General features: G+C 38.2%; 1 protein-coding gene and 1 long non-coding RNA gene across 3 annotated transcripts in view; one reads left to right on the top strand and one right to left on the bottom strand.

Moving 5' to 3' along the window:
• The window catches only part of TTC17 (tetratricopeptide repeat domain 17), a 56,107-nt gene that overhangs the window by 28,176 nt on the left and 2,257 nt on the right, over positions 1-25,674 (top strand). For both annotated transcript variants that reach the window (XM_034417403.3, XM_060687594.2), the window contains exons 17-25: positions 989-1,175; positions 7,380-7,550; positions 9,929-10,191; positions 10,634-10,799; positions 14,015-14,135; positions 17,087-17,246; positions 17,987-18,070; positions 23,848-23,967; positions 24,709-24,852. In XM_034417403.3, the coding sequence (XP_034273294.2) occupies positions 989-1,175; positions 7,380-7,550; positions 9,929-10,191; positions 10,634-10,799; positions 14,015-14,135; positions 17,087-17,246; positions 17,987-18,070; positions 23,848-23,967; positions 24,709-24,852 (1,416 nt within the window). The remainder of the gene's footprint in view (positions 1-988; positions 1,176-7,379; positions 7,551-9,928; positions 10,192-10,633; positions 10,800-14,014; positions 14,136-17,086; positions 17,247-17,986; positions 18,071-23,847; positions 23,968-24,708; positions 24,853-25,674) is intronic.
• LOC148116466 (uncharacterized) lies at positions 1,862-6,053 on the bottom strand. Its single transcript, XR_015729568.1, has 2 exons — positions 5,896-6,053; positions 1,862-2,529 (listed from the first exon to the last, which is right to left on the bottom strand). It is a non-coding gene; the product is annotated as an uncharacterized LOC148116466 (long non-coding RNA).

Raw genomic sequence — 25,674 nt, 5'->3', positions numbered from 1 at the left:
TAAGCGACTCAAGCCAAGAGTTCTGTAAATTCCCCACCCCACACCCCGTGCAGCTACCTGGAAACATTTGAGTTGACTAGCAGCTAGTGATTTCTTTTTTAAAAAGCGATTGCAAGCGGAGAGCTCTGAGAGCCTGCTTGGAGGCATTTTAGTTCCTGAGCTAAAGGCAGCACCGGAAACAGCTAATGGGCGGCCAGCAACAGCAGGGAAAGCCTGTCCGTTCAACTAAGAATGGCAGTGATCAATTAACAAATTGTAGGAAAGTAAGTTAGATCATTCGTTCATTTAATGACCCGTTTGATTCAATTAACAGATTTGATTTTAAAAATTCGTAAAATTGAATCTCATTCATTTGATGAATTTTTTGACTTATGACCCTTATGGGCAGGCTCCATTAAGGGGTACCTTGAGGACTACTGTATTTTGTACTAGGAAATGAATGTTTGTATGACTGTTTCTTCTTATCTAATGTAAACCAGGAAAACTATGAAAAATAAACTTTAAGTACATAACATGAAAGTAGCTATTTTCTAATTTTGGCTTTTTTCCTTGTCTAGAAGGTTTCGGATTCCCTGGAAGGATTAGCATTAAAGATGGTTTATGAGCTATAGTTAGGATCCAAGAAATATGTTTAACAACTAGATGGATAACCTCACTGTAGTACAGAGAATTTGTTTGTTTCCTTGTAATCCTATTAGTTTGCCACTCAATATTTTTAGTCTTCATTTGAAATTAAAGTTGTGTTAATATAAGAATGTATATAGCCTAAATTATTTTGTTTAAAAAAAGAACACCCAAGAAAGTAATTACTGTAAAAATTCCTGTTCTTTTTATCATTTAGCAGTAGAAGAGTTTTTAAAAGATTGGGGGGGAGGGGTCCCTGAATCTCTTGGAAAAGTTAAAGCTACATAATTAATAGATGCAAGTGAAAGTCTGGCCTTTTCTCCCATGTTTCTATATTGAGAAAAGTTTGTTTTTCTCCTTTTAGCCTCTGACTTTTTTAAGCTTAGGAAATGCCTATTTGGCTCTGAAGAATGTCAGTGGGGCTTTACAGGTTTTCAGAAATGCTCTAGATATTGCCACCAAATGTCTTGAGTGTGAAAGGAACCTGAAGCTGATCCGTTGTTTGCAGTTCTATCCATTTCTATACAACATCACATCTTCCTCCTGCAGCGGTAAGCTACTATTGAAAATATTCTCAAATTAATATCCTAACAGTGTAATGCTCAGTAACATTTTTTCCATAGTTCCTATAGTTATGTTTGGTCACTATGTTTACCCAGTGTTTCTCAACCTTAGCAACTTTAAAATGTGTGGACTTCAATTCCCAGAATTCCCCAGATAGAAGGAGAAGGAGAAATTCTGGGCTTTGAAATCCACTCGTCCACTTGCTAAGGTTAAGAAATACAGTATTAGGCATAGCAATAGCTCCTGCAGATTTTTTTTTTCATTTAAGTTTAATTAAGAATAATTGTTTCTCTTTTTTTTCACCTTGGCTACTTCCAATTTCAGTATCTGTGCACATTTTCTGCTTAGATCATGCTAGATATTAACCAGACACTCTCTCCAGAACTTTGGCTCTATTTAGGACTGTTAATAATGTTTTCATTTTTATTTAAAAGATGCTAGAATTCACATAGCACTATGCAGCATTCATGTATACTCATGTAGAGGGACAAAGAGGAAAATCCAGGTTTGTTTGTTGTTGTTGTTTTTGTTGTTGTTGTTGACTAGAAGATGTCATGTATTAAATATAGATGATATATTAAACCATGTTCTTTGGCATCTGCAATACATTTTGAAGTTTTAGCTTCCAAACCAAACAGTGAAAAACCTAAAATAAATGTGTCTCCTTGCATACTTGTTCTTTAATACTTTGCTTTATAATTTTTATGTCATGCCCTAATCCCCAAAATGCACATACACAAACACACATTTAATAAAAACAGCCATTCAAATTTGAGTGAAAGGCATTATTATTAATTCTTTTTAAATAATATACTCAAGGCCCAGTTTATTATAAAATTACATATTTCAAGGACCTAAAACCAGATTGCAGTGTCGTTGGGAGTTGGTTGTTATATTCTTCATAAGTCCTGAATTTAAAATCTTGACTATCTAAGAATCGGGGTTTAAAACTGAAAAGTTTCAGGATTGAAGGAGCAGGACCAGAGGTGGTATTCAGCCAGTTCGGACCAGTTCGGGCGAACCGGTAGCGGAGTTCACGGGTGGGCCTGCCCACCCACCCTGGTGCTATGTCGTCCTATTTAGCCATGTTTTTGAGGGCGGGCGCATGCACGGAAGGCGCGAGCGAGCAAAGCACATGCACGGAAGGGCAAGTGCATGCGCAAAAGGTGCACGAGCGAAGCAAGCGCCACACGCAGGATGAACCGGTGGTAACAATATGTGAAACCCACCTCTGAGCTGGACAAGAACTTCTTTGCATAGACAGTTGCTTATTCTTTTCCAGTGGTATATTACTTCCATTCTCCATTAAGTATCTACTTCCTTTCTTCTTATTACTTTGGACTAAAAACAGAAAATACACACAACACTACAATACATCATATGGGTATTTACAGCTTATGGTTCTTAAACCCTAATATTTCATCCATTTCCAGGTTGCTAAATGCAGATTCCCCTATTTAAAAACTGAAATAGCAGTTTTGGCTAAAGAACTCTGCAGTTAAAATCTACATAACTATTAGGATATGTGCCTTTTTTATGCTAGATTTCTTGTATATTTTTGAAGCAATAAAATATTATTATATTTTAAACACATACTAAAACAAAACCTGGGGGGATAAGAACTATGTCATTCTTTTTTTTTTAAGCTGTTTTCATTTGTAAGATTCTTAACAGCAGGACCAGGTAGTAAGATAAATGCTTCTAATAGGAGCATTGCCAATTCTGTACTGATTTGTTTTCATGTGGATTATACTTCTGACTTTTATTAATAATTTTGTCCTCATAAATATTCAAGAACTGTAGATTTATAACTTATAGATCAATTTATAATTGATCTATAATTGTAGATAAATAATCAAGTAGGTTTTACCTTTAGAAGCTTGTGTAATATATGTTGTTCCCCCTGTTGCTTTTCATATGCTCTGACTGCAGGGGCACTGCAGGGGCACTGCAGGGGCAGTACCTTTATGCTGGGGTCAGGCATCCCTTCAGTCCTATCATAATTTTGAACAGTAACTAAACGAATGGTTGTAAATCAATTTTTGTATTCAAAAATTGTCTCACACTGCAGAATAAATATGATACTTTAAAGCAAATAATGCTTAAAATTAAAGAAAATATACACAGTGAGTTTTGCCATAAAGAATATTCTGTATTATTCATAAGGCACTGAATAATTACTAAAAGTATGAAATATTAATACTACTGTCGGATAAGTGTATTTTTCCCTCTTTGTTTCATTGCGGCAGCAATATATGTCCTAGGACAGTGATGGCTAATCTTTTTGCCATCGCGTGCCAAAAGCGGGGGGAGCGCGGGGGGTCGAGCACGCATGTGCCCACACCCATAATTCACTGTGCCCCACCCCCCATGCATGCACATATGACCCCCCTGCGCTCTTCCTGCTTTTGGCACGTGATGGCATGGTGGGCCCAGTAGGCCTGTTTTTTGCCCTCCCCAGGCTCCAGAGGCTTTCTAGGAACCTGGGGAAGGGCAAAAATGGCCTGCCCCCCCCCCCGAGGCCAGAAATGGCCCGTTTCCCGATTTCTGATGAGCCCAAAAGGCCCAAAAATGCGTACACATGCACGCTGGAGCTGAGCTATGGCAACACTCGCGTGCCCACAGATATGGCTCTGCGTGCCACCTGTGGCACAGGTGCCATATTTTCGCCATCACGGTCCTAGGACCATAGTTAACCTAATAATGATTTCTAGTTTCCTTTTTCAGTATTTAAAATAGCATATATGATTTATTAGGATACTATATTGCTACATTCCAGATAAAATTATATTACACTGAAATGAACAGAACAAGTTAATAATTACTATCTTACTTCACATTGGTTTTAGTTGGAGTAAAGCATGACTTAAAAAATTGTAACCTGTTATAAAAAATTGTTTCATGAAATAGTAAAATAACTCATTAATTAACTTTTATTATAAATTAGTAAAGTAAATTGGCCTCTGCTTTTGTTGCTTATTTTAATGATCAGTAACCAGAATTCATTTGTATAAAGAATTTACTACCAATATTTATTTTGGAAGTCAGAAGTGAATAATTATTCCTACAGCTGATTTTTACAGAAGAATAAATTATGGTGAGAAAAAAAATAATATGAAATAAGATTTTAAAACTACAGTTTAGATTACAAAGGTTTGCCAACTTTAAGCTGTCACCATTCAGTATTTATTTTCCTCTGTCTTTTAAAGGACATTGGGTTATTTTTGAGGCATTAATTGAAATTCAGGCCACAACACTACTTATTATTCTGTTCTATATGTAGCTTCAACAAAACCTGAGAAGCCTTGCAAATAGCATTTTGTAGCCTTTCTTATCTGCTGATGATGTTCATAATTTAAATTTAGAAAACCATCTTCCATGTTGGGCCTCATTTTCAGATAATGTTGAGAACATATTATAATCTCTGTCCACGTCACAAAAAGAAAAATCCTCTTCTATCCAATGATGCAAGAAGAAAGATAGGTGCAACTAATTAGGTTGCCAACTTAACCATTACTAATGGTCAAAAGAATGTTTTTAAAGAGATTGTGATAGTTATCCATCCTAATACATTCTTAGAGGAGCAGAGAAAAAGTTTGTGGTCATATGCCTCATTTGTGCCATATTGTGTTTAATTTTCTTTTCATGCTTTATTTATGATACAGCTTAAATTACATTTATGAAATATAAAAGCGTAATGTCTAGGAATCGCCCTTATGCAATGATTAGATGTTGAGTTTTTATGTATGTTCCTGCTATTGCTTTGATATAATTCAAAAGAAATATTTCATAACTAAAAAATAATAAAAAGTATCAGGAGACGTGCAATTGCTCTGCTAAAATTGTGGATAAAACTAAATTGGAGAGGAATGCAAGAGTAAAGTAGAGGAAAAAGAAGTCCCACCACGCAGGCAGAAGACCAGTAAAGTTGTGGGGCACACTTTAAATATCTGCTGAAAACATTGTGAACCAGTGTTTATTAGTGCGCCTGCTTACTGGCATAAATGTGGCAATTTCTGTGGAATAGAGAAGAGCTGAGCTTGGCTTATAAAACAAATTGAAATGGAAGATTTATCTATTACGCTATCAAATACTCTAAGCCCAAATTCTAAGATTTATAAAATAACAAAATCCATGTAAGGAAGGATTTTCAATAACTTCACTGATGGAGTATTTGTGGCATAAAGCATTGTATTATGTAGCTTCCTTTGGACTACCTTTGATTTCCTAGTTAGCCTGGATCAACTGTTGGCTGTTTATTAGTTGAAGACTGAACTAACTATCAGAGATTTATTACAGTTTTCAAAGTGATAGTTTGTACAGGTTGTCAGCCAGTGCATCTCAAGTGCATTCTTTTTACTGGTGTCATTCACCCATTCTTATTGTAAACTCTCAAGTGTTTATTAACAAAACCCCACAAGAATTAATCTAGATTTAGTTCAAATATGCTATGTTTTGACATTATCTTGTTTTACGTGAAAAACACTTGTACACTTTTGCAACGATGTTGATATATGCAGCTCATCTAATTTGTTTCATATAAGATGCTTTCCTATCTCTACATTTTATTCCTGGTGTTACATTTTTACAAAACTCCTATGATTTGCTAAGCATTCTACTAAGCTACAATAATTCCTGTGGTCTCTTTACAATGTAATGTACATTCTACACAAGAAAAAGAAAGAACAGATTATTCCGTGAACTTACTGCTTCATAGGAAGAGTCTGCTTGTTTAATGTGATTGTGAGATGCTGCAAATGTCGTAAATGCATGCCTTGGTCACAAAGTTATTTTTCCACTCCTGCTATAACTGGAAGCAGTTGTTGTATGAGGTAGTCAGTAGGCAAAGATTTTAGCAGGCAGAGCTGGAATTGGGGGGGAGAGGAGGTATTTGTTATTAATTTAATTTGCTTTGATATGTAAAAGAAGACATATAGCACTTAGACTTATATACTGCTTCATAGTGCTTTACAGTCCTCTCTAAGCAGTTTACAGAGTTAGCATAATGCCCCCAACAATCTGGGTCCTTATTTTACTGATCTCAGAAGGATTGAAGGCTGAGTCAACCTGGAGCCAGTGACAATTAAACTGCTGACAGTCGGCAGAATTAGTCTGCAATACTGCATTCTAACCACTGCACCACCATGACTCTCGTGTCTTTTTAACTGCTTATCTGCCAAGAAATGGCAGAAAATCATACCTCTAGGTCATGATTTCCATCCAAAATTAGGCAGCATGATTTATACAGGTACAAAAAATAAAAAGTTTGTTGCCAAATCTCTCTGCAATTTCTAGAATCTCTAGTAACTGCCAAAAAAGATAAGATTTGGCAGCTACATGTGGCTATGGGTTGTTTATCCCCATTGTCATAGAAAGCTGCCAGTGCCTGTGCTACATCCTACTAGTATTCTTTCCCATAAACAGGTTCATATGCGCCTCACGTGCAATGCCTCTTGAAGTAAGTGCTTAAAAGTGCTGTCAGATGGGCAGGAGAGACATATGATGGGTCTTGTCTCTCAAGATATTGTATATATTCTGATGGGACCCAGTATAGTCTTTTCTGCCACAGCATCTTTAAAAGATTGTCATTATCCTCCATTGTGCATAAAAATGATTATACCATATTCCTTAATTAAACTTTTGCATAAACTAGCATCAGATGCTCTTTTTCTATAACTAAATGGAGGCAAAGATATTAAACAGCATATTAAAGTGGAATTTTAATTTAGTGTATAAATCATAGATTTTGTTTTAGTTTTTGTTTTTCATAATGTATTATCTAATTTATATGGTATCTCAAGTTTTCCAACACTTTACGTTTTTCCAGAGATGGGTACACCATCTTCCTGAAATGCTATTTGACTTGTAATGGAGTTCAGCCATGAATATTAAGGAGGAAGGGAGAAATATTTGCCTTTTCCCTGTAAGATTTCCTGGGTACGCTGTGGTATCATGTCAATACCATGGGAAGCTGTCATTGTGTTCTTAGCATGACAAAGATGTTAAACTACCAAGGAATCTGTCCAAACACTGTTGTAGGTTGACATCCATTAATCTCACAGCATTGTATATATTTATTCTTCCCTTTAGGCCTTTTACTTCTGTATATCAATAATACAAGAGATGTAGCAAGTGGTTTGCCCTGAGGGAATCATGTCTACAGTCTCTCTTTTTCTGTGCATATCTCACAGGTTACTGTCATGAGAAGAGTCAAGATGACAACCGTGCTAAGCAGAAGTATTTTAACCCACAGGAATCTGATATCATATTAATAGAAGAAACTCTTAAAACGGCTGCTGAAGATGATGTGACAGATCAGGTTCATGGTTCAGCAGGGGATTCATCCTCTTTGACTTTAGAAAGTAAGTAAATACTCAGAATCAATATAACATTTAGGAAAAGGTAGCTATGTCTGACAGTGGAGTTTTAGTGACTTAAAAATACATCAAATGCATTTAATATTTGTACAGTTAGTGCTCGTAAGAAATCCTGCTATACTTTCTGCTTATAAAATAACTTGATCAGGTGATCCAGATCCAAAAAGGTTCATTTAAATTTAAATTCACAGAGACCTAGACCATTGACTATTTGTCAGAGTAACTCTGTAACACCTATACAAAGTTTTGGTCAAAATTGGATTGCATACTAGGATGAATAGGAACAGTACAAACATTTTTCAAATTGTAGTGAATTATTTTCATTTTTTATCATTAAAACATTTGCATATCGTAGGTCAAACCTACGATATGCAAGTGTCTCATCTAAAACAGAGACTGCAAGGGGATTCTGTGGTGGCAGAGCAGTAAGATGCATGTTATTCTGTACTTTAAAAAAGGGTTATGTACAGGACAATCTTGAGTTTTGCAATATATAATTAGTAGATTATATAGTGCATTGGAGCACAGATGTAAGATCATAAAACAGCTGTCTCTCTTCCCAGGATAGCATATTCTGAAGCACTTTTTGGAGATTGAATCTAAAGCACTGCATAGCCATGCTCATCAAGAAAATAGTTACTGGTTTGGAATATATTATATTTTAGCTGGTTTTAACTAAAGCCAAGGAGTTATACAGGCAACCGAGTAATATTTAGTTTTATGATGAAATCAAACAGGTATTTCTGAATTAATGTTTTTAACTGAAAAGTAGCGGCAGTAGAGGAACTGATAAGTGAACAAGGCACATTATTTTAGCACAATCATTTCTTGACTACAGAACGCAAAAACTGCCTACGCCATTCCCTTCCCCATTAGCCAACCAAGACAAATGAGCAAGGTGCACTTTCTGCAACTGCCAGCTCACACTGAGCCATTCACACTGCCCTTAATGTTGTCTTCGGCCTCAGTGAAGATGGCAGGTCCATACAAATCCTTTCCCTTTTATGCCAGCAGGAAATCTACTGTGAACAATTCTGGTGTGTAATCCCCTTCACTTTAAGGGGAATGTTCAACTGAAATGTTCTAGTTTCTGGAATTACTGTGCTCTTCAAATAATGGAAACATACTGTATTTCATTAAATTTCAAAAGAGAAGTGTATTGCTGCTTCAGATATATTTTTGTCTTTTGGGTGATTTCAGTGTGGATATATTTTAGGAAATCCCTGCACAGGAGAGCAAGATCTTGAAAAGCAATTGAATACATTTTAATAAACTTTACCTTCTGACCTCTTCAGATGGTATGTTGATAAAAGTTATCTCTCTTTCATACATACATGCATACACACTCACACTTGTAATCCAGGTTAGCATCCAATAAATTGGTGACAATATATCAGAAATGTTGAATATAAAAACATACTCAGGAGAACAGTATTATGCAAAGTGCTTCAAAACAAGTTTTGAGAATTGGAAAGAGATTGTTTTTAACAGTCCAGGAAAATAGATAATTTTCACTCATGTGAATTTTAGATCTTTCTTATGTCACATGTTTTCTAGGCATGGCCACAGGCAATATTTGTTTAGATTATATCTTTGTATTTTTTAAAAAATAAACAATATAGTAAGGATTCTGAACATTCTCTGAGGGTGTAATTGGTTCTAAACAAAAGCAGGGAGGAATAGCTTGATAAGATAATGTTCTGTAGAGCTTTGAGTGAATGAGTGAGTGATACCAAATCAGTGTCAACTCCTAGTGATCACATAGATTTTCTCCATGATTACCTGTCACTAACCTGGTCCTTCAGTTTTTCCAACAGTATATCGTAAATCACACTATAACTGATTCCATCCACTTTGTTGCTGATCATCCTCTTCTTTTCCTTCCCCCTTTCCCAACAATAGAACTTTCTCCAGAGAGTTAGAACTTCTTATAATGTGTCATTTTTGTTTGAGCGAGAACTCTGGGTTGATCTGTTTGTTTTCTTGACAGTCCATAGCATTTTCAGTCTTCTCCAATGTCAAAATTTAAAAGCATCAATATTGTTTCTATCTTGTTTCTTCATAGTCCACTGCAACCTTCAGTACACATACATTCATCACTATAAAATAAACTATTTTGTGTTTTGCCTTTTTATTGAAATAATATTTATTTAGTAGACTAATAATGAGCTTTTCAGGATAAGAAAAACCCTTTACAATGCAAATGGCCTTACTTAAAAATAAGTATTGAAGCTTTGATTAAGAGTGTAACATGCTTTCCTACTGATCTGGTTTTGAAGTGGCAGAATTTAGCATAGCACTTGAACATAAAATAACTTTTGAACAAAACTTTTGAATATATTTTGTTGATTCTGCTGTCATAGGTACTGTTATTGCAGAAAACAATGACTCAGAAGAAATAGAAAACTTGGGAGATGCTCAGATGTCTGAGGAGATGCTAGCGTTAGTGGATGAGTTTGAAAACTCTTGGCCCCTTGAAGCTTTTGAAGGGGCACTGGAAGTAAAAGGCCATAGGATGGACTTGCAAGGGATCCGTGTCCTCAAGAAAGGTTCTCAAGATGGACTTGCCAGCTCCTGTTTGGGAGATTGTGGAGAGGATGATGGTGATGATGGTGAAACTGAATGGGTAAGGACTCTTAATATCTGGCTAAAGGAATACAATGTACACTATTATAATCTTAAAAGAGAATATTTATAAAATGGCATACCATTGGTATGTGTCACCAGAGAAATTTTCTAGAATGTAGAAAGGCACTTCAAATTTATACTGAAAATGTGAACAACAAGAAGGCACATTTTATCAAACTTTTCTGCGGAACCCCCCTACTGAATGTGTTGTTCAATTCTGAGCTAAACAAATTATTGTTATATGATTATGTCTGTATGTTTGATGTATTAAGATGTGAGCAGAATTAGAGTAACCAGAATTTTCAAGAAAAAGGAAACTGTCTGGAAATTGCCCTTGAAAATCAACTTAGTCTGAAAGGAATCAGCTTAGTTCTTCATTCTTATCAGCATGCCTGATGTTTTTAGTTCTGTTACCTTCACCATTTTTTTACTTTTGACAGATTACATTTCAAGTAAAACGTGTAAAGAAACACAAACCAGAAAATATAGACCAACAAGAACCTGCTGGAAGAAATGGAGAGGAAGCAGTAGCTGGAGAAAATGAAAACCTTTACCAAATGGCATTGGAAATCAGTGGGCCAAAAATACCTTCCCCTGGGCCACCTGGTAATATGCTTTCTTTTTTTAAGAACAAGACCGATACTTTTTCAGAACATCAGGATACACTTGATACACACAATAAATAGGTTGTGATAAAACCATACTGTACACATTGTGCAGTAAAATCCTGTGCATTTCATTCATAGATATGTCCCAGAATATGTGAAGGCCTTACCAACTATATGTGTCTAGCTTTCCAACCTTGGGCTTTTTGACAAAGAAAAAAAGCGAAATGCTGTCCTGGAAGGAAACGCTAGCATTTTGTTATAAACAGTATTTATTTTTGTATGCAAATTTTCCAAATAGCCAAAATAAAAATAATGTCCATAAAATTAGCCAGAATGAAAATATAATTGAAGTTCTTCAGGTTTAACAGATAAGAGTACAATTAATTGAAAAAAAAGACAGCTTCAGAAGTTTGATATAATGGATGTACAACTGATTCTCAAAGTTCTGGGTATCCTAACATCCAACAGTCATATCTCACAATAATCCCATTTGTGACCTTTCCTGCCAACTTTCCACAAGCAAAGTCAATGGGGAAGCCAGTTTTAAGTCGCTCCTGCTTTTTCTAATGCCCACAGCACCCCACTTGATTGACCCAGGGCATTCCCTTCCCCCATTGCACCCCCCTGCTCCGTACCTGGGACTCCCACCTCTTCCTGCATAATGATCCATGCATGTTGATATTATGATGGCGACCAGGACTGCTGAGATTGTTAAATGAGGCAGTCACATGTGATCACGTTTTATGACCATATTGCTTAGTGACAGCAATCCCAGTTGTAATTGCTGTCAAAACCCAAGTGCAACCTATATGGCATGAAGCTGTGAGGAGTTAGGGCAAGTATGCCGAAAGCAGCAAGTAAGCAGTTCTGCAGATAGGGAGGACAGGTCCATTGGGTGGGCGTGGGGAAGCAGCATAGAGAGAGAGCAATAAAGGGGAAGAAAACACTGGAGAGATTGGTATACTTTATACCAGGGTCTCCAACCCCTGGGGTGGTGGACTGTTTGGAACCAGGCCAAGTGAGCTGTCCAGAGCAGCCGCACACACAGCTCAACTTGCACGAGCAGTGGGCCAGTGTGCTTGACTTGCACAGTGGGCCAGTGTGCGTTGGTCCACTGTTTGCTTAGGCTGGTTCCCCTCTCTGGCCTCCCGCCAGGCTGCCAAGCCATAAAGATTGGAGACCGCTGCTTTATTTTTTTCAAAAAATTTAATCAAGGTCATGCTGAGGATTTTGCGCATTATCTGCACGATAAAGTCGCTCAAATTCGGGAAGGCTTGGACTCTGACTGGGTAGGTACAGGCGGGTTGTCCGAGGTGTGTCTTGAGACTGTTATCTGGGATGAGTTTGACCCTGTGACCCCTGAGGACGTGGACAGGATGCCGGGGAGGTTGAACGCAACCACATGTTTATTGGACCTGTGTCCCTCCTGGTTGGTGCTGGCTACCCGGGAGGTTACACGAGGCTGGCTCCAAAGGATTATAAATGCTTCCTTGAGTGAGGGTTTCTTGCCTCCCGCCTTGAAAGAGGCGGTGGTGAGGCCCCTCCTCAAGAAGCCCTCTCTGGACCCAGCTGTTTTGGCAAACTATCGTCCAGTTTCCAACCTTCGCTTTTTGGCGAAGATTGTTGAGAGTGTGGTTGCGCGACAACTCCCCCAGTACCTGGATGAAACCGTCTATCTAAATCCGTTCCAGTCCGGCTTCAGGCCCGGGTACAGCATGGAAACGGCATTGGTTGCGTTGGTTGATGATCTCTGGAGGGCTCGGGACAGAGGTTGCTCCTCTGTTCTGGTCCTATTAGACCTCTCAGCGGCTTTTGATACCATCAACCATGGTATCATGCTGCGCCAGTTGGAAGGGTTGGGAGTGGGAGGCACTATCTTACAGTGGTTCTCCTCCTATCTCTCCGACTGGTCACAATCTGTGTTGGCTGGAGGGCAGAGGTCGACCTCAAGGCACTTGGTTTGTGGGCTGCCACAAGGGTCGGTCCTCTCGCCTCTCCTGTTCAACATTTATGTGAAGCCGCTGGGTGAGATCATGGTTTTGAGGAGCACTCAGAGGCTCCAACTGGTGCAGAATGCGGCCGTGCGGGTACTTATGGGGGCGACATGTGACACCTCTCCTGCGCGAGCTGCATTGGCTTCCAGTGGTCTTCCGAGTGCGCTTCAAGGTGTTGGTTCTCATCTTCAAAGCGCTCCATGGCTTAGGACCCGGTTACTTACGAGACCTCCTTCTGCCTCCAATAACCTCCCACCGGCCAACACGCTCCCACAGAGAGGGCCTCCTCAGGGTGCCGTCTGTCAGGCAATGTCGGCTGGCGACCCCCCGGGGAAGAGCCTTCTCTGGGGGGGCACCCGCCCTCTGGAATGAGCTACCCCCAGGGATACGACTGATCCCGGACCTCCATACCTTCCGCCGGGCCCTGAAGACTTTTTTATTTCAGCAAGCCGGGCTGGGTTAAAAATCTTTTAATTGGGGAATTTTATGGGCAAGGGGTTTTTAATTGGAGAAGCCAAAGATAATTCAATTTCGTTTTAATGTATTTTAATATTTGTATTGTGTGTTTTTAATTTTGGCTGTTCACCGCCCCGAGTCCTTCGGGAGAGGGGGCGGTATAAAAATTTAATAAATAAACAAATAAATAATCATAGTTGTTCATATTTTTATAGTGGCTGTTTTTATATTATTGTTTTGATTATTTTATGCCACCCAAAGTGACTTCTGGTGAGATGGGCAACTATATAAATTAAACGTGAATAAAATAAATACGGAAGCTGTCGCTTAGAAGTTACTGAGAATGGGAAAGAGGGATGAGGAACACCATCCTTGCCAATCCCTCTATCCTTTTTGCCTCTTAATATTAGCACATTAGATTTCCTTTAACTGGAACCTAGATTGAACTAAATTATTTTGGTGCCATTTTGGAAGGACCAAGTCCCACCCAGAATGGTTCAGACATATTTTTTAGGCACAAGATGTTTGCTTTTAGTATAAAGCAAAGTACATGTTTCTTTCTTACATATGCATAAAATACACCCTTTTAAAATACTTTTTTATTTGTTTGGTTCACAGTCAATACCTATTCTTTTGCTTCTGATATGGTATCAGGTAGTTTGTACTATTCCAATCACTGAACTTCCCATTATACGTAGAAAAATAATTTTAAAAATTGAAATGGTGGTTCTTTTTTTCAAAAGATTGTCTTGCTTCTTTGCAGGAAGAAAGAAAGACTATCGCAGCTTGGGCTGGCCAAGTCCTGATGAGTGTATTAAGTTCCGCAGGATGGATCTTACTACTGTTGCCAGCACTTGGCTAGCTGTTTCTGCTAAAAATATTGAGTGAGTATTTTTGCTATAAACAAAATTAGGTCAGTACGTAACTGGGACAGATATGTATAGCTTAAAGTATTCATCTTAATGGGCTGGTACACCAAATTGTGACTGTATTATATTCTTTCACTTATTTGATAATGCTGTTATTAGACCTAATAATCCACAGAGGTCTGAACTTCTGTGAGTGTTTTTGTTCTAATGTCAGACATGTCATCTCCAGCATTATGCACTGTCTTGCAGAATATCATGACTTATTTCTTAATGGCTTCAGAAATGAGTGGAAGTTAAGGGTGAGCAGCAATTTAATCAAGTTACCATATATACTCGAGTATAAGCCGACCCGAATATAAGACGAGGCACCTAATTTTATCACAAAAAAATGGGGAAACTTATTGACTCGAGTATAAGCTTAGGGTGGGAAATGCAGCAGCTACTGGTAAATTTCAAAATAAAAATAGATACCAATAAAATTACATTAATTACATCAGTAGGTTAAATGTTTTTGAATATTGATTTCAAAGAAAAACAGTAAACTAGCTCTGTAAGTGGAAAAGAGGATCAACAAAAACAATATGGTATCAACAATAACTTTAAAAGTACTGTATATGAGTTGGGTAGCTATATAAATTTGTTTAATAAATACAATGGGAAAAGTCTTTCGGGATTCCAGAATTTACATGGCACTAATTGGATTTTTGATCTCCCTTTTATTTTGAGACATAGTAGACTAGTTTTACACTATAAAAAAATTACACAAGAGAATTTTGCTTCCAGGGGGCTGCAGGGAGTCTTGCTAGGCACCCCCCTCATGCCCCTAGCAAGCCTCCCTGCAGCTCCTGGGAGCCAAAAAGGGGTGCAGGGAAGGGCGCTGCACCCCACACACACACCCCATTTTACCTTTAGCAAGCCTCCCTGCAGCCCCTGGGAGCCAAAAAGAGGCGCCAGGGAGGGGCGCCGCACCCCCCCCACACACACACACCACACATCATTTTACCTTTAGCAAGCCTCCCTGCAGCCCCTGGGAACCAAAACGGTTTTTCCTCATTCAACTATAAGCCGTGGGGGGGCTTTTTTCAGCATAAAAAATGTGCTGAAAATCTCGGCTTATACTTGAGTATATACGGTATGTCCAAAACAAAGTCTGAATATTTACAGGAATATCTCTCCAAATGAGGCAAAAAATATCAAGAGAGTTTATAAAATTTGCAAGGTGATGCAGAAGGGATGCAGGAGGAATTGTAATTTCACATCTATTTTGAATCAGTTATGACAACCCAAGAAAATATAGTTTAGGTTTATGCTGCTTTAAACCTCACTCTGAGGTGTACCACTCTCTCGGCTCACAATATCAGGCTCAGACAACAAGCCAATTAGTCCATTCCTGTCACAACCAGTGGATCAACACTTGGTTGATCGGGGGGGGGGGGGGGGGTACTGTCTCTGCACTTCCAGAAAAAAAACATTAGGAGGGGAAAAACTGACTGTAATAAACCATTATTTCTGTATCAGGCTGTGATTGTCTTATAACTTTGGCCTAAGATTAAGTATTACTATAATTGTCCAGTGCCTCAGTTTTGATACAGTCCTATTTTAATATGAAATCCCTGAGGCAGTGGTGGCATTCTATCGGTTCTACCCAGTTCAGGCGAACTGGTAGCAGCAGCAGGAAGCTTCGCCCACCTGTCTGGACATCATCACAGATGCTCTGCGCATGCACAGAAGACTCTGTGTATGTGTAGAAGTGGCACACATGAGCGCTCAGATTTGCAAACCGGTAGTGAAAGTAAGTGAATACCACTACTGCCCTGAGGCATCTGTAACACGTGGAACCAAGTATTATCAGTATGCTGATGTCACCCAGTTATATATTTCAGCTCCAGGGAAAACAGGAGATGTGTCCCAATAAGCTAAATCTCAAACCTAACAATACAGAAGTTCTTGGATATGAAAGCCTGTTAACTTCAGATTAGATCAGATTTATCATCTTTGACTCTACACTGGCTTATGTTTCCCTATGCAGAGTTAATCCACAATTTAGTAGTCGTAGGGAACTGCCCAGAGTCCAAAATGTGTGGATTCCTCTTTTAACTTACATCTATTAGAAGGAGAGAGATAGAGTAATGTTCTGCTCAACTAGCATTTATTGTTTGCTTAATGTGTTTTATCTACAGGTAAGCATTTGTATATATTATTATTAAATTTGGTGGGTAAATGCAAAAATGACATTCCCCAGATGGCATCTGTAGAACCATATTAGGAAGCTGCCTCTGGTGGAATACAGTTTTTAAATCAGGTATGTCTTTCTACTAAAATATGCTAAATATTTGTGGAGGAAGCATCGAAGCTTAATAAATGTAATGCAGTAATAAGTAAGCAGCAAGGATGTCATACTCCAGCAAACCGTATTAAGTCTGGAACTTCTTGCTCACCCACTGGAAATCCATCCTACTTTAGAAAGCAGAGCATTATGCTAAAAAGTACAATGTTCTTGGATTCAGACATTGTTGTTAATCCATCCAGTTTTGTAGTAACACTTAGCTGGCCATAACTAAACAGCATTCAGTATTCTTGGTATTTGAATGGGAAGTTCAATTACCAGAAAAACCCAAGGGTAGCTTAGGAAGTGGAAACTATACAGAATCAAATTCATGTATAGCAGTCTTTCCCTTCCCCTTAACAGTTCACTGTTAGGAAGACTTTTCATTGTTTTCTTCCTCTACTATAATTTCAAAATGATGTAAGAAAACACAGTACTGGAGTTAATCACATGTTGTTCACATAAACTTTTTTGTGTAAGGGAATTTTCCAATATGATAGAAACATTAAAAATATTTTGCAAAATGTGAGTCAGGTATAAAGCTTCTTAAATAAATCTCGGAATTGGTTTCATATATTCATTTAGATATGTAGATATATTTGTTTCCTTTAATATCTTAACAATTCTCTGTCTCTTGTAGCATCACAGAGCACATTGATTTTGCCACTTCCCTGCAAGAGCCCGCCATGGAGCCTCTCTGCAATGCCAACCTGCCTGCCAGCATGCATACATTGGATCACCTCCATGGCGTTGCCAATCGAGCCAGTCTTCATTACATGGGAGAGAGTCAGCTGAAAGAGGTAGGGTTGTGCTCTCATATGGGCTTGGGGTCGATCTAAAAACCGCATGCTTAGAACAGACTCACTTGAAATCAGTATTATTTGATTTATTCACGAGTTGCTGATTTCACTTCATCCATACGAAGTTCAGCTGATAGGAAGCTACAAGTTTTTTTCTAGATAAATGTTCACTGGTTAACAGTTTCTTAACTCTGCGCCACTAGTTGCTCACAAGCATGTACACACGTGATGTTTGGAAAATCAGATTGCATCATCAGATTTCATGGAACAAATATTTGTTTAACTTTCCTATTTTTAGGCATGAAATCTATGACTTTGGAGAATTTAGTTTGCAGAGAACAACATTATACTGGGCAAGTGAGGAAAGAATAAAATTATTTTGTGAATAACAGATCCATAAAAATGGGTTCCCAAATTTAGACAAAGATGTATCTAATTTCTGAAAAACTCACCACGGTTAATTGATTTTATCATGGGATCTGCTCATGAGTTTCTTAAAGTTTTCTAATTTGAGGATTCCAGATTTGTAAATCTTAATTATTGAACTAAAACGTTCTTAAAAGATTTTTATATGCACAGATTTGGAAGTAGTAATTTTTTAACCATGTGTATTAATTGCAGAATAGAAATCTGCAAGAATACTGGGCACAGCCTTTCAGAAGGAAAGAGACTGTATCTCTTTCTGTCAGGCCAATTTGATAGAAATTATATCAGAATGTTTGTTTTTTCTTGATTCACAGGTACTGCAGAATCTTGGAAAAGACCAATATCCACCACAGTCTTTAGAACAAGTTGGTACTCGAATTGCCAAAGTACTTGAAAAGGTAGCTGCATGCATTTGAAATAACACAAGTTTAGGTTTTCTTAGTTTAGTTCCATGTGGCTGTGGTTGTGATATGTAGGATTCTCTAAACATTAGCCATCCCTCAAAATGGTAAATTCCAAGTATGTTCCAATTACAGTTCCCCAAATTGCCAAAATAAGAGCCAAGTTGCCTATACATGTAAAGAGAACCTTGCTTTTTCACCCTCCAAAAGCTCCGTTTGAGAGGCTGAGATTGTAGCCTCCAAAAGCTCCGTTTGAGAGGACGCATGGAGGCTGAAGGGTGGGGGCTGGCAGGTGGGCGGGGCTACATTCGGTGTATAAGATGCACCCAAATTTTCACCCTCTTTTAGGGGGGGGGAAGTGTGTCTTATACTCCGAAAAATACGATAATAGCTTTTCAGAAAAAATATTAATATTAATCAGAAGAGTCAAAGATAATGCATCAAACAAGTAAGGAAGTGTTTAGAAGAAAATGAGAACAATTACATTAACGTGATATATATTATTCCAAAGGAACTGCCAGCTGATAACAAGCTCAATATATTTTTTGCATTCATAAATCTTTCCCCAAAATAATACAAAGCTCACTATAAACTCAAAGCTTTCTGGGCAGAAAATAGGTCCATCTTACTTTACCAAAGACTTTGGAGCAACCAGTCTTGATTTCAGGAAGATCAGAGTTTCATTTCAAAGTTTCAGGTAAGCCAACAATAGTATAGAGTCATAGGTAAGAATTTCAACTGTTGTGTACCATTCCCATAGAGAGCCAATCACTAAAACTACGTCTTAGCTTGAATGATTGATGGAGTCATGCTTTTTTCAAGTGATAGTTTGTTTCTTTGTTCTTAATTTTCAAGATGTTGCTGGATCTTGGACTTTGCTTAACTTAGCACTTAATAATAGCAATAGCCCTTAGACTTACATACTGCTTCACAGTACTTTACAGCCCTCTCTAAATGGTTTACAGAGTCAGCATATTGCCGCCAACAACCTGGGTCTTCATTTTACCCACCTCAGAAGGATGGAAGGCTGAGTCAACCTTGAGCTGGTCAGGATCGAACTCCTGGCAGTCAGCAGAACTAACCTGCAATACATTCTAACCCCTGCGCCACTGCACTCTAAGTCTCTAAACCTCTAAGTTAGATTGAAAAGCTGAAAAGTTTAAACAGTCTAAACCTCAGCTTTCACCCGTGTCTCCTCAGGTATGGTCTCTTCAGCCAATTTGTATGACACAAGCTGAGGTTCAGACTGGTCTGAATCTGAAGGCTCAGATTGATCCCTAACATTATACCTCCATTTAACCACTGCCCACCACCACACACTGAGGATTTAGGATTCAGGGAGTATCCTAGCTGAAATCAATAAATAACTTAAGTCCTTCAGGCTCACCCTTCCAGTTAATTGAAGTACTTTCCTGTGCTTGTAATAGTCAAGTAGCTTGCGCTACTTTTAAAGGACAAAGGGCCACATTGATAATGCATAGCAGTAGGGGTGACAGAGTGTAAGGTGGCCAAAAAGGCAAAAATGAGAGAGAGAGAAGTGGATGAAGGGGAGTTGAGCTGCTGTTATAAATGTGGGCAGGCTGCCAAGCATCCAAATTATGATCACATCACGGGGGCATTGCAATGGCCATAACCAATAAGTACTACTTAGTGCAATCATAATTTTGATCAGTCATTATACAAATGCTCATTAAACGAGGAATACCTGTATTCGGTTGGAACTTGCACAGGATTTTGAGCTTTCAGTAAATGCCTTCAAGTTTCAAGGGGTACCAGTCTCTCCAAATGTCATTTATCAGGTATCAGAATGACATGGTGATTCTGCATGATCCAGACAGATTTCCATCTATTCAGAATGACTGCACAAAGTGCAAAACAACAGTTTACCTTTTGCCTTCTCATAACTATACCAGTTATACCATAGGTTCCTCTTGAGTTTTTTGAAAATTTGGATATTTCTTAGATCATGCCTGTACAACTTGTGAAGGACTACATTGATAATTTGAGAGTAATTGTGGGCTGTCAAGGAAAATTGGGTATGCTATTTGGTGATCAGCTGCTTGGTAGTGAGCAGTGCTGGAGCTAGTGGCATTGGTGAGAACAGGAGGCATTGGAGGGATTTACCAGCCTGTCTTTCAAGGCAACAAGAATGGTGAATTTATTGAATTTTTAAAAACACCAGCTGGCCATACAAGGCTGCTTGACAGGCTGCCTTAGAAGACCTAGCAACCCTGAGAGGTAGAGGGTACCAATTCAAATAGCGAACTAGCTGAGAGCACTGTAGTCATTGCAGAGCCTCAATTCTCCTGAATTTTTTCTTGACAAATATAGGAATAGCTGTGAGTGAAGTGAAAGAATGAATGAACTCCCATCTGGAATATTTTTTGTGGGTGTGCAAAATTTTGCAGAGTTGTAACTTCAGATTCTGAAAGAAAGTATAGCTACCTCACTGAGATCTTGACCCCAGGAGCCCAAGATGAATAGGAAAGGGATGATGTGGTGGTAGCTGATCAACTTCTTGATATCAATCTGAAAACATCATTGAAGTTTGTATTTTTAACTGGAAGTCTGATCATATTTTCATTTCTACTTTGGTTGCTAGAACCACTGGAGAATTCAATAGAAATTGACTCTCATTTGTTCTGTGAACTGAAGCATGCCATTCATTTTGACTAAATGATTTGAAGATCATGTTTATGGAGCTATGCAGCACCATCCAGACTGCTAGTCCTAGTAGTAGGCATTGACCATCAATTGTTTTCCTAAATACCGAAGGCAGGATGGAGTATTCCAGGATCCCATCAGCCTCCAGAAATGCCCATGAAAATACTGATGGTTTCAAAATCAAGTCATTACTATAGAGCTGGGCAATCAGGCATCTGGATCCTTACAAGTAATATCAAGTGCTGGCTAAATATTGTACTTGGGATTGGGTCTAATTGAGCAGTGGTGGTTCCCCAGTCTTGAAATACCTCTAGATCGGATGTAGCCTGTTTTTTGGCATATAGGGCGTGTAGTGACCCAATGCCCTTGACCCTCTTTTTTTCTTGAGATAAATGAGATCTTGTTGTTGCATTGGTTCTAACAGATATGGTTGGATATGGTTGTATCCAGTCTAGAAGTGTTTCAAGACTGGGGGACCACAACTGCTCAACTAAACCCAATCCGAGGTAAAATATTTAGCCAGCACTTGATATTACTTTTAAGGATCCAGGTGCCTGATTTGGGGTCTTAAAGGAACATTGTACCCAGATGAGAGCTGGACAACACCAGTCTCAATTTTAAGGTATCCATCAATATGTGGTATCAGTAGATACCTTAGGTCTTACAAGGAGGGAAGGCATTCCACTCAGGTCAATTTATCCAGGATCTCATCTGCAAATTCTTTCTGGGAATAATCCATCAGAGCCACCTCATTCCATTCCAGGTCTTGTGCTAAGAGCCTGATGTCATTTACGTAATCAGCTATTGACCGGCTTCCCTTATGTAGCTCTCTAATACTTCATTTACTATAACTGATTTTGTTAGGACTTCAAACATCAACTTGAAATGCTTGACAAATTTGTCATAATTAAACAGTAACTATTGGAGTTGCAGATCAGTAGCTCATTTTACAGTTCAGCCAGGGAATAAGGTGGTAACAACACCAGCTTTAACCTGGTCTGTGAGAAAGTCTTCGGGGCATTATAGCATGGTGCTGGAGGTGCTACTCATAAATTCTGTTACGTGGTCTGAAAAGCTGTACCTTCAGTAGTTGAATTTCAATTTGTAATTCCTCCATTTCAGTGACTGAAGTTAAAGGCGTCAACTCCTTTGATGTGGGGGTAGCAAACAGTCTGTTTTGTGCTGTCAATTACACACCCATAACTAGCTTCTGTTAACAATCATAAATCTTTCACCAAAGTAACATAAAAGCTTTCAGCATAGAAAACAGGCATAAGAGCTTGGTTTAGAAAAAGTGTACAGAAAGACAAATCTCAAATTCAGGGAGATTCAAGGATAATCTTTTTTTCAATCCAAGGTTCTAGGTAATCCAGCAGCAGTGTTGTTTCCCAGTAAGAGCTAGTTCAATCCTAGATAGCAGCAAATGTTTCTCTTCCAGGGCACAAAGAAAAAATATCTGCTGAGAACTCTGTGTGGCATCAGGAAGAGCATCCAGCGAGTTCAGCTCCATCCAACTATACCCCGAATTAAGGGATTACAAAATCATAAAAAGGGTGGGTCCTAGGTAAACCAGCAACATTGTACAGGCAGAATCATGTCATGGGCGAGAAATTTGAACGTTGTTTGCCAGTTAGAACCAGTAATGAAAACCATCTCTCATTTAAAACCCTTACCACCATCTTAACTGATTGAGTCACACTTCTTTCTTCTAAGGTAGATGGGTTGAGTTCCTTAGATATTCTGTTCATAATTTGCAGTATGTTGCTGGGCTCAGGACTTTGCCTAGCTCTAGCTGTGCGTCCAGTGACTTATTGTATACCTGTAGCTCCTCACCTGACGTTGGCCAATACTCAGTCTGATCAAATTCTTCAGCTTCTGAATCTAATGATTCAAACTGGGCTCTAATAGACATATTCTTATTTCCTTTTTGGAGTATGTCGAAGTCTCAAAGCAATTCAAACAACCATGCAGTTTTTTAGGGAGACCAGCAGTTCTTTGTCCTGAAAAGAATATCAATATATTAGTGTCCATCCCAAGCTCCCTATCTGCCTTGCAGCCCATCATCATCTTACTACTTTCAAGACACTCCATTGGAGAAAGGCTCCCAAAACACTTGGATTCTTAACCTCTCTTAGAACCTTCAGGGATTTCCTGCTTTTATCAGTCTGTCTACCTATTATGTACGGTAATTCTTATTCCTCAAAGCAAAGCATTTTTTTCCAAGACCATCAACATTTTTTCAAAGAAAAATTATTAGAAAGTAAAAGTTGCAGGTGCATTTTTTTTTGTTCTTGTGAAGTGTGTAAAAAATACATGAGCAGGGTACAAGTACAGAACATCCTATAGGCTAGATTGGGACAGCCAATAATAAGAGGGGATGTCTTTCCACTGATCTGTTTATGGAATATGCAGATTTATTGATAGCGGTCTGTTGTCTGTTTTATGCTTTGATTTTTCTGTGAGCAGCATACATGTCTCACCTTCCTCTTTGGTGTAGCTGCATGTTTTGCCTCAATATATGTATTTCTCTGAGGATCGGCTGCTTGCCTTTTGTGTTTGTTGTGTTTTGTTGTGTTTGGTGCAGAAAAATATGTCTTGGTATTTGTGTTTGGACTCCACCTTTGCTTTGTATTGAAGTTCTTGGAGAAGTTACTTTATCGTCACCAGTTTGCATTTTAGTTTAGCAGTGTTTTTGATTTCCCACTTCAGTAGCTATTGATTGGATGGACAAGCTCTAGTACTTCAGGAACCATTCTGTGAGAGTGGCGTCACTATAGTGTCAACATTCCAAATGTACCCACTAGTTCAAAAACAGATTTTTAAGGAATTGATTTTTAGTCACCACAAAGTGGCAGTATTTCTCTGCTAAGCAAAAATCAAAGTTTTTATCTTGAAGTAAAAATTAAATTACTTGTAACCATAATAAAATCCAACATACATCCTCTGACAGTATGGCTCCCTATACAAAGTGTACCTTACTAAGAGAGAGGTGTTCTGAGTTTCTAGATATTTGAATAAGACTGGAGTGGTAGTGAAAAATAGTGAAAGCGTGAAACAAATGTAGTCAATCATCTGGTGACAGTTTCCTTCTTTCTTGTGTTTTGTGGCAGAATCAAACTTCTTGGATCCTTTCCAGCATGGCAGCTCTTTACTGGAGAGTAAAAGGTCAAGGGAAGAAAGCAATTGATTGCCTGCGGCAAGCCTTACATCACACACCATATTACATGAAAGTGGGTGTAGTAAATAATACTGGAGACAATATATCTGTGATTACAGTTTTCATTTTATGTTTAGCATTATATATGCTTTCACTGATTTTAAGGATTTTAGAATGATGCCCATATAAATTAATTATGGAATAGTCAACTTTATATGGTCTGTCATCAATACCTTGATAAAATATATAAATGAGAATGGGAGTGCAGAGGTATTTCATTCACAAAAGCAGGGTAGTTTTCTGGTTGTTGTATTTCTGCACCAAATAAAAAGTAACCATAGGAATTCAGAGTACAAATTGGAGCTGAATGCATTGCAGTGGGGAAGGGGCAGACCCTTGCAAGTGAATGTCCAGTCTTAAGTCTGTGTTTTAGGTTTACAAAGACAGAACAAATTTTGAATGAACTATAATCCTACTTCCCTAACATGACGGAACAAGTTTAAGATCTATTAGGTAGAAATGAACTCATTTTTCAAGTGTCATTTTTTAAAAAATGTATCCTCATATCTTCATTGATTTAATTGATTGATATTAATTGCAGAATTTTTTCCATAGACACTTTGTTGGTTAAATAAGACTGGAGAACTTTCGCATGGAACAGCTGACTTTTCTCCCTTATGGATTAAAATCTGTGTATCATAAATACACTGCTGATTCTTTAAATACCTGTTATTTTAAATAACTTGATTTTTTTTAAAGAACTATTTTTTTTAAAGAACTATTTACCTCTCACTGGATTTGTTCTACTTTGCAGGATGTGCCTCTCATAAGTTTAGCAAACATCTTCCACAATGCAAAGCTTTGGAATGATGCTATCATTGTGGCTACAATGGCAGTCGAAATCGCTCCACATTTTGTCGTCAATCATTTCACTTTGGCTAATGTTTATGTAGCAATGGTGAGTAAATAATTGCTAAATTCTGAATCAGGTCTTTTTATAGCATCTTGAGTCTCAGTGATAGAGAAGTTTAAAAACAGGAGACCGCAGTCCATGACTACAACACATAATAGCAGTTTGTAAAAGAAAGGATTTTTTTCTTTTTTTAATGTTTCCATCTTGAAAGTTTTCAGTCAATTTAACTGCATCCCATCTCTCAATTTAACATTTGTCTATGCAGGTCTTTTTGAACTTTGCTTTGGGTTTCTCATCCAAACTTTAATTTGGGAAGAGGATGAATTGTTCTCAGCATTCATGTAGTCTTTTTTCTTGGATTTGAATTCTGAATCTTCACTTGTCCCCTAGGCTGTTCTTTTTGAGACCAAAACCTAACTGTTTAAATTTTTCATAAGTTACACAAACTCTCAACTTGCAGGGAATCCCCATATAGTCTCTTAGAATAAAGAATCAAATTACTGGCATTTATAATCATGCTCCTCTTAATGTGTTTTATATGGTTGAGCCACAATCTTGGCAACACTGACTTTTCTGTAATTCCTGGAGCCATGATAGACATAATCTTCTGCCTTCATCAATCAGCACTGTTCCTAAAGGATATATGCCTCTTCCTTTGCCATAGGGAATATGGAAAAGGAATGCTGGTTTCAACCCTGATTGAACCAGGTTCATCCCAGTTTCAGCCCATCAGATTATGATACAAATTAGTTCAGATGCATGACCAAGGAGTATTGAAAGATACTCCTATTGTGCCTGAGACATCTTGCGCTTTGCAGGGCTGGCTCAGTAGACACAGCCTTCTCCATTCATAAAGCCATAATTCTG

Source organism: Pantherophis guttatus, chromosome 1, assembly GCF_059756535.1.
Source record: "Pantherophis guttatus breed Tessera chromosome 1, ASM5975653v1, whole genome shotgun sequence".
Lineage (NCBI taxonomy): Eukaryota > Metazoa > Chordata > Lepidosauria > Squamata > Colubridae > Pantherophis > Pantherophis guttatus.
This window is presented reverse-complemented; position numbering and strand designations above follow the sequence as displayed.